The following is a 9,692-nucleotide window of genomic DNA, read 5'->3' as shown; positions in this document are numbered from 1 at the left end:
TGAGCACAGCTTGGCAGAGCTGGATGGGTGGGATGGGCCCGGAAGCCCCCTCCCCAGGGCAGACCCTCCCTTCAAGGGCATCTCCACCCCTGCCTGATTGGCATGGCAACAGCTTCCTCCCAGTGCTGAGAAGGCAGGGCTGAGCATGGGCCCAACTGGGAAGAGGACAGCAGCTCCGTGGGAGGCAGGCTGGGCCAGGGAGGTGCCAGGCACCACCTCCCAGAGGCAAAGACTTGCATTTGTCAGCACTGGGAAGGCCTGAAAGGTTGGCCCTTGCAGTGTCAGGTCAGCTCAGCCTGATGACCCCTGAGCACGCTTGGCAAGCACTATCCCCCCACCTTGCCCCACCTCTGCCCCTGTTGGAGGGTGCTTGGCCAGGACTGGGCTTGGGGAACACATGAGGTGGTCTGCCCATCTGCCCCTCCTCAGGCAGGCCCGCAGGTGAGAGTGGGGCAGGAGGCCTCTGAAGGAGCTGGGGGACAAATCAGGTGTGTGTGGATAGGACAGACGAGCGGGCAGGAGAGTTGGGGTGGCTTCTGGAAGACGGGAGCATGAGGACCCAAAACCACAGGTGCAGGAAGCCTCAGATCCAAGCCCCAGGGCTCGTGGCTGCTTAGCAAGGTCCCCCTCCCGAGGGCAAGAAGCCATGACGCCTCCTTCTTGGGGCCAGTCTGCTTCCTGCCTCTCAAAACAAACCTGCCTCCCTGGGACACCCCTCCCACAAAGTCAGGGTAGGGTGGGGGGCAACATGGGGAAAGAGGGTGTGCCCTAGCCCACTCCCTCATGGGACACGGCTGGTGGTAGCATCTGGAACAGGGCTCCCAGAGTACCCACCAAGCCCCAGCATCCCCGCCCAGCAGGGCCCCCTCTCTCCACACTGTCCCCAGGAATCATCAGGCTATCTCCACATCGGCTTTATTCACCACTGTCACCACGAAGACGAAGTGAACACAGGGAAATAGCACTGAGTCCAGACCGCCTCGGCTGGCGCGCTGTGTGCACAGAAAATCTCCCAGCGACAGTAAGCGTGAACAACTGACTGTCCTCGGGGCCACCTCCCTGCCCCCGCCCCCCCAGGGGCAGGAGGCAGGGAGGGCCCTGGAGAAGCCCACACAGCAGGCACCACCCACCATGCACCTACACGTGCCTCTTCTACGTGCTCCCACACAATTAATGTCTTAAATACATACATATATATACATATATATGTATATATAATTCATTGTAACTGTGCCGGTTATCAAATTAAAACTGACCACTTCTCTTCACGTGAACTTCACAGTAACGTCTCGCAGAAGACAATGAATCCAGTGTTGATAACTCAGGGCCCACTTCCTGCCCCAGGAAAGTACTTTTCTTCCCCTACGGAAACCCCTGGGGAAAACCGGGGCCACTGCCACATCCCTGGCTGCCCATCCTGCGGTGGCGGCTCGGCCCTGCCATTCGCGGACGCATGCATGCGCACGAGCACATCCAGGCACAGCACACCAACGCGGAGCAGGAAGCCCCGTGGCCCTTCCCGCGGCGGGGCCGGGCCAGGACGATGGGAAGCAGAGGTGCCCTTCACCCAGCTGTCCGGTCCGCAGGCAGTCCAGGGCGTCCGAGCCGCCAAGCATCGACAGGCCGCCCACACACAGGGAGGGAGAGCCCAGAGCTGCCCCCATCTGTCCACCTGCTGGAGGGTCCTTTCACTCGAGACCAGGCAGGTGAATAAATACGACATCAAGTGTTCTCAGGAGAAGGGAAAATAACTTAAACTTGGCCGGACTCTGTTCTCAGCACCACTGTCAGTCACAGCAGAAATCACCCTTGTGGTCCAGGAGAACCAGGCGCCCAGGCAGCTGTACCACCTGCAGAACCCCAGTTCTTGGGGCAGCCCCCGTTCAGAACCACTGAGGTTCCGGCAGCGAGACTGACTCAGTGAGTAGGTGGCTAAGGCAGGGTGGCCCCAGCCTACTGCAAACGCAGTGCCTTTCACATTGTAGGAGCTTCAGCCTCCCAAGACTGTGCATGAAGCTGGGGGGCTGTTACCCCAGCCCAGCGGCCAACTGCTCTCTCCCCTGGCTCCTCCCTTGCAGTGGCCACTTTCACCCATGCCCCACTGTAGGGAAGAGAAAACCTACAACGAGTGGTACACCCCTGGTAGGACAGCAGCCTCTGGCCCTGCTCAGGGCTCTGGAAATGACCAGCAGTTCCAGGGATGGACGAGTGACCTTCAGGGTCAGGTCCACTGAGGCCCAGTAGCGGCCTGTGATACTCACGGTCCAGGGCTGCATTCCTGCCACCCTGTGCGCCCCCCCCCGGGGGTGCTCAGAGGCACCCTGGCCCCTGGCTCAGACAGGGAAGCGGCACGGCCCATCACCCACGGGCAGACATCTGGCAACCTCAGGAGGTTTGACATTTAGAGAATCATCTCCAAATACCGACTTTGTCTGCCTTGAGTTACAGTGCGGTCAGGACCACAGCGCCTGTAACCCCACAGCCAGTCAGCTTCTGGCTGCTTCTGCTCCTGTCACCCTGGGGTCCCCACTAGGGCCTGTACCCACCCCCCTCCCCCGCCCACCAGCTGCGCCTCCATGCCCCTGCTGTGCCTGGGGCCTCCCCTGCAGGAGATTCTGCTGCCACCACCAGAAGTGGCCTGTTAGGTGCAGGGCCTCACACCCAGAACTGTGATTCGTGGTCCTTCACCGAGTGGGGCCAGGCTCACAAACATGCCAGTGAGGTCAGGGAAGCCCCGGGAGAAAGGATACACTGGCCGTCCTACACCGAGGTGCTGGGGCCACACTTGAGGGCCCTTGAGACAGCCCTGGAACTGGCAGGAAAGGAAGACGTGTCACAGTCTGGGAACCGCCAGGCCCCAGTGAGCTGGAGAGTGGGGGGCGGGGGAAGGCATGGCGGAGGGCTGCAGGCATCACTCTGAGTCTGAGGCCGCTGGTCCACGTCCAGGCGGCAGCAGGGTTCTTTCTGCCGGGAGCATGCCGCTCGGGGTCCCTCACACTCCATCGCGGTGCCCCACCTGGGAGGTCTGCTCCCTCCTTTCCCCCCACCCCCACTCCCGCCGCCCACATCACACCAGCAGGGACTTGACCAGGCCGCAGTGAAACTTGCGGACGTGGCGGTAGAGGTCCCCGGACTGCGTGAAGCGGCGCTCGCACCAGCGGCAGGCGTGGGGTTTCTCGCGGGTGTGCACCACAGCGTGACGGCTCAGGTTGTGCGAGTACTGGAAGCTCTTGCCGCACTGCGCACACGTGTAGGGCTTCTCACCCGAGTGCGTGCGCTCGTGCCGCTTCAGCGTGTATGCGCACGAGAAGGTCTTCCCGCAGAGCGGGCAGGTGGGCATGGTGCCGTCGGGCGAGAGCCGGGCCCGCGCGCTGTCCCGCTCCCGGAAGTGGGCGCTGAGGTGCAGCTGCAGCTCGTGGGCGCTAGGGAACTGCTTGCTGCACAGTGGGCATGTGCAGAGGTGCCCGCCGGGCGCCAGCTCGTCGTCGCTCGCCCCCGGCTCTGCTTCCAGCTCCAGCTCCTGGCTGCCCACCCCGCTGACTGGCAGTGGCTCCATGCCCCCTGCCAAGCGCTTGGCTGCAGGAACACAGGGTGGCTGTAGAGGGCTGCAGAGGCCCACGCTGTCCTGTTCGCACAGTGAACTGCGCTCGTCCTTCACTGGCCGTGGGGCCCCTTGCTGCATCTGACTGCAGGGGGCTGCCTGGAGGACGCAGGGTGGGTGGCCTGGCTCCCGCCTCCGGCCAGGCTTCAGCGACAGGTCCAGAGCCCGCTCTGACTCTCCTGGGGTCTGCCAGGGCGGACGCCCCAGCGCTCGTGGAGGGAAGGCGGCCTCGACCCCAGCCCCAGGGAGCCTGGCTTTCTGGGCAGCTGGGCAGAGCTCAGGGGTCCAGGCGTGCAGGGGACACAGGGGCTGGCCCGACGGCTCTGCCCCAGGGGCGGGGGCCGGATGCAGCGCGCGGTCCTGCTCCCTGAGCCTGCCCTTGCAGACCTTGACAATGTCGTACATGTGCAGGTAGCTGGCGGCGGCCAGGACGTCCTCGACCGGCAGGCTGCGCAGGTCCAGGCGTCCCTCGTACATGAAGTCCAGCAGACGGCCGAAGGCGGGCGCCGTGACGATGTCGCCGTTGAGCCGCACCGTGTCGCGGCTGCCCGAGGGCCGGTCCCTGTAGAAGAGATGGAAGTAGACGCTGCACGCGGCCAGCACGGCGCGGTGGGCCGGGAAGCGCGCGTCGCCCACCAACACGGTGCAGTCGCACAGGAAGCCGAGCTCGCGCTGCTGCCTCAGGCGGCCCAGCAGCCGCCCGCCGTGCTCCGGGAACTCCATGCTGCTGCCGTCATCGCTCGGGCTCAGGCGGACGCCCGTGAGCGCGCCTGGAGCCGCCGTGGCCGCCGCTGCCCCGGCCGCCCGACGCGCGTTTCCCGGTGCGGGCAGGGCGGAGACAGGGGCGCCGGGCGCCGCGCGTAACCCTCCGCCCGGAGCCACCCTGGGCACCTGCCCCGAGCAGGAAAAACTCGATCGAAAGTAAACAGAAGCCGCTCCGCCGCGGGGGCGGGTCCCGGGGCGCGGGCGGAGGGGGCCCGAGCCGCGCGAACCTGCGCGCGTCCCCGTCTGGGGCTCCCCTCCCCGCCCGGCGCCCGCCAACTTCACTCCGGGGCGGCCGTCCGCCGCGTCCCCCGACGCCCGAGTCGCTACGCCGTCGCCGCCCCGCGTTCGCGCCTCCAGCTGTCGCCCGGCCCTCCAGATGCCGCCGCCGCCGCCGCCGCCGCGGGCCCCATTTATGGCAGCGCGGCCGCGGGGAGCGGGCCGGCGGGCGGGGCGGGCAGAGCCGGGCGCCCGCCCCCCGCGCTCACCTCCGCCGCCAGAGCCCCTCTCCGGCCCCCGCCCGCGCCACCCGCCCTCCCCGGTGCGGCCCCGGGCGCGGAGCGACGGACAGCGCGCCCCGGCGGGGAGGGCGCGGGGACCGGGGGGCGCGGGGCGGGGCGCGCTCCAACTTGGCCGACCCGGCACCGCCCGCCACTGGCCCCGCCCCGGAGAGAGCGAAACTCGGGGCGGGGGCTGGAGGGGGCGGGTCGAGGCGACTTCCCGGAGCGGCGGAACCGCTGAGGTCACCCTCGCCGCCCCTTCCCTGTCCGCCCCGCCTGACCGGGCCCTGCGCGCGGCCAGCTGGAGCGCTGGGGTGGGAGGGGACGCGGGGCGCGGCGGGGGAGGGGGCTCTCTCGCGATACATGCCGCCTCCGTCTCGGTGTCTCCCCCATGGGGTCCCAACTGCGCCCGTCTGCTAAGGGACCCCTTCCGAGGACCGGCATCCGGGGGCGCAGCCGGAACCCCGGCCTCCTGTCACCTCCCGCGGCGCCGGCTCTGGGATGGAGGAGGGAGGTCGTAAATTTGAAAAAGATGACACCCCTTTTCGTTGAAAGCCAGTTTTTAAATTTAAGTTAATTTAGCTGGGACCCTCTTCCAAACACTTAAGCCGGATCTCGACCTTGGAGTCCACAACAGCGGACTCCCACCCTTTCAACGGACCCTCGCTCCGCGTCTGGGTGGGGAGCTGTTTGTCTGAGAGCCTAGAGGACAGGGCACGTCCCAGCAGACATGGCACTATGATGGAGAGAGGCCAAGCCGCTCCAGAACCCGGAGCAGGCAGGAAAGTGTTCCGGGAGGAAGAGGCACCTGGAGGGGTGGGGTTGATATTCTGTATGCAGGTATTTCAGGTGGAAAAGCACCCAAGGTGTGAGGGGACACCTAGTGCTAATGCAAGAAGGAACTAGCCCCCAGAGACATGGTTTTGGAGAGGTTGCCCCTTACCCCCAAGGACCGGGGAGCATTTTCCTGGGGCCATTACCTAAGGGGGCTGCCCTTACAGGAGCAGCATTGAGGCTTTGCTAAACACCGCGGGACCACTGCTCAGCTCAGCTTCACAACCCCCTTCGTTAGATGCTAGAATTATCACACCGTATGGGTGGGGCACGTTAGGTAAGGTGACTGCAGGCAGCAAGTCGCGGAACCAAGGTTCGAATTCTGCAGTCTCCTGAATTGCCAGGGTTTTGCCCAGCAGCCCCTAAATGGAAGGTGAGCAGGGGAGGAGGAGCCCCATCCAGGAGTGGGGGTAGAAAGGAGGCCTTAACTAGGGGTTGGGGATGTGCTGGAGGAGGGGCTGGGTCACAAAGGATGGGACGCCAGTCGGCCAGGTATCCGTGGGCAGAGAGAATGGCCCTCCAGCCATTCTCCTTCATGCCCCAGAGGACGGTGAGCCCTCTGTGAGAACAGAGTCCCGTTCAACGCTGTGGGCGGGTAGGATGTGGGGGGGTGCTGAGGAGCCTCCAGAGGCCCCGGGCCACTGCAATTAGATCTGCAGTCTGTGGGAAGGAGAGGCACATTCTTCCACTAAAAAATTATTCCTTGTTTGTCTGAAATTCAAATCTGACTGGACACCCTGCATTTTTATTTCCTAAATCCAGCAACTGCAGCTTGGAATCCTGGACTGACACTGTACCTGGCCACAGACTGCCCTGGCTCCCAAGGCCCATCCATCTGGGGACCCTTGAGGAGGGCCACACCCCTGCCTCCAGGATCTCACCCTACGGGGGGGGGGGGACTGAATTCAAATGAGGTCCCTGGGAGCCCAGATGGTATTGCCCCCTGGGTCTGGCGGCTTCAGAGCCCTGCCCCTGCCCCCTCCCAACCTTGATAACGACCCTTGATCTCCTTGAACCTGAATATCCTCATCTGCAAAAGAAGAATGACCACAGGGTCCCCAGGCCATTCACTGGTCACTCAGGCCCCTCCCCAGAGAGCCCTCCTCCGGCCGTCCCCATTCCTGTCTGTTCCAGCGGGGCACCCCAGAGTGGTCTATCACGACCACCCAGCTAAGCCCCCCCCAAGGCCTCGTTTCTCTCTCACAGCCTCAGCCTGCTTCACAGCCCTGCCCGTGTGATGTGACCGTACTGTGACAGGGTTCCTGCCACCGGTGGGGTTTCAGGAAGTGTCGGAAGGGAGTGCATGGCTCCTGTGAGGACATCCACAAGAGTGCCACCGTCCGATTCCGACTGCTGCCCGTTGCCCAGCTGTGCCCCAGGCTTGGCCCCTGAGCCCACGAAGTCAGGGCTCTGGGTGGTGTGAGGGCCTGGGATGGGCAGAGTGCCCTGCCTGCCCGGCCTGGCTGGTGAGACAAAGCGCTCCTTGGGCACCTGACACAAGTTGTGGGGCACAGACAGGGACCAAAGCAGGCTAGGACACTGAGGGTGAGAGCCTGGGCCTGGGCCTGGGAGGCCAGCAAGTTAAGGATGGGTCAGGGAGGACAAACATCCCTGGGGGAGGGGACCATGGGAGAGAGGCCCTCTGTGCCTCTCTAGTCATAAGGTCTGAGTTAAGCCCCCCTGTCCTGCTGCACCCTGAGAAGGGACTGTCCCAGGCAGCCCCAAAATGGCACTCTGGAGCTGGCCCCCACATGGCCCTTGGGTCCCCTATCTGGCCCAGCAAGGTCTCAGGCACAGAGATGACAGGAGGTGTTGCAGTGGTGCAGGCAGAGCCTCCTTGGATGCAGTCAGCCAGGCCGCCATCTGGCCTGGGAGCTGCCTTGAGGCCCCGCCCTGCAGCTGCTGCCCAGACTAGGCAGCCGGGGGCACTGGCCCAGGAGTCCTGCCCGATGGCCGGCAGCTGCAGAAGGTGACAGGGCTGGAGGCCCCTGTACTCAGGGAGGGGTCAGGCAGCTGCCCTCTCTGGGGCCGGTGCAGCAGTTTTTGTTGGAAACATCTGGCCAAGGGGCTCCCCAGAGGTTCCAGCAGTGGCCAGGGCTGGCCAATAGGGCTCGTGCTCTCCTTGCCATTCTGTTTGGGGGGTGGGAGACGAGTGTTCCTGGGGAAAGGAGCTCAGCTTTCCCTCCTGGAGTCCAGTGGAGGAGGGGGCTGGCCCTGCCCACAGGGATACGCCAGTCACAGGGCAGGCTCACAAAGAGGCCAAGACAGGACTGGGTGCTGCACAGACGGGGTGGGTGCGGGGCTCACAGCGGGTCCTGGGTATCCACTGTGCGCCAGAGCTTCAGACGAAGCACATGGAGAGGCCCCTGAAGACAGGGGGCTTTGGACCACCTCAGCGCAGCCTCCTGGTTAAGATGTGGGTCAGCAGGCCCGAGAGGAACCTGGGGAGTCGCCACGTCTTCCATGAGAAGGCACCTTCCTGGTCCCCCCAGTCGCCACTCGCTGACACCTCACCATTCTCCTCCCATCTTCTGCCTCTCCAAAGCATTGCTGAGTCCAGGATGGGGTGTAGATATGGAAACCCCACCTGGGAGAGCAGTGTGTAGGTGGGACAGTCCCAGAGGAGGCCCCACGTACCCACGGGAGGATTTGTGGGGTGAGTGATGGAGAGACATCAGACATCTGGGGGTACCCTTAGGTCAGGGGTCTGGCCCAAGCAGCACCGACTGGCTGGGCCTGTCACTTGGCCCCAGGGGCAGGACCTGCCTGGGGGTACACAGTGAAAACTGAGACAACTGTGCTGGCGTGGGGACACAAGGGCCAAAGGGAGATGTGTGGAACTGGGGGGCCCCTCCCTAAGGAGCAGGTGTCCCCTGAGCAGGGGAGAGAGTCCTTCCCTGAGAAGCATCCTTCTCTCAGTGGGCCTGAGAGGCTGGGACAGAGCCCCAGTTTCCGCTGTAGACGCTGTCCTGGGGGTTCAGCTGGGCTGTACCTGCTTCTGACCCAGATAAAGTGTCTATACACCCCAGGCTGAACTCTGACCTTGGATGAAGAACAAAAATGTCCCCCTCCAAAAAAAAAAAAGCAAAAACAAACATACCAACCCCAGGAAGATAGCTCACAGTGTTCTTCATTTCACAAAAGGATTACTATCAACTTGAAGGCCTCAGGGCTGGGGGAAGGGGCAACAGTAGGAACCTGAGGCTCCAGTGGAGGGCTCCGGGGCGGAGCACAGTCTGCAGTGTCCTGGGAATCTGTAGGAGGAGGGTGCTAGCCTCCTTCTGCCTCTGGTCCCTTAGCTGCCCCCCAGTGGACTGTGGGTGCCCAGGGCCCATTGAGACAACAGGGAGCGGCTTGGGCGGCCTCTGCTGTCAAGACCCTTCTCTTGAGCCTGGAGCCTGCACCTGCTCCCGCTCTGGGTGTCTGCTCCCAGCTCAGAGAGGGCAGTCCAGGCCAAGTGGATGCCCCTCCACTGGTTCCTGTGCCCTCTTCTCCCTCTGTCACCATGGGAATAAGTCCCCATCCACTTTGTAGCCGCCACGTGTCAGCATCTTCCTTCTGGGGGAGGGGAAGTTTCTGGAAGCCCCCTGCCAAGGAGGGAGGGCTCAGAACCCCTGTCTCTCCAGGGTCTGGCTTTCCCTCTTCTGTCCACCTGTCCCAGATGGCCCAGCCTTCCAGGCCCACCTCCAACCTGACCGCCCCAGCCTCCTGCACCGGTGAGGAAGGGACCTCTGATTGGGTCATTCAGGACAATGTTGGCGCCTCTCTCCCTGGACCCAGCAGGGTGCTACCCTCTTGGGGCACAGCACATTCTGATATCAAACTAACCTACAGCCCACCCCATCCCTTTCCATGGAGACAGAAGCCGGCATTCGTCCTCGTCGCCGCACAGCGAGGCTGAGAAGTGCGGCTCACCGGACAACCCGGGAAACTGAGGCCAGAGAGGGCGTGCCCGGGGACTGGCAGAGCAGCGGGCGCTAGGCGGGCGCTGGGCG

The 9,692-nt window shown here is 64.0% G+C and overlaps 1 protein-coding gene across 1 annotated transcript; it reads right to left on the bottom strand.

Moving 5' to 3' along the window:
* Positions 1-904: 904 nt before the first annotated feature.
* ZBTB42 (zinc finger and BTB domain containing 42) lies at positions 905-4,471 on the bottom strand. Its single transcript, XM_081049672.1, has one exon. The coding sequence runs from the start codon at positions 4,322-4,324 to the stop codon at positions 3,068-3,070; it is 1,257 nt and encodes a 418-aa protein (XP_080905798.1). The 5' UTR covers positions 4,325-4,471; the 3' UTR covers positions 905-3,067.
* Positions 4,472-9,692: the final 5,221 nt, after the last annotated feature.

The sequence above is a fragment of the Rhinolophus hipposideros genome (assembly GCF_964194185.1).
Source record: "Rhinolophus hipposideros genome assembly, chromosome: 5".
NCBI lineage: Eukaryota > Metazoa > Chordata > Mammalia > Chiroptera > Rhinolophidae > Rhinolophus > Rhinolophus hipposideros.
This window is presented reverse-complemented; position numbering and strand designations above follow the sequence as displayed.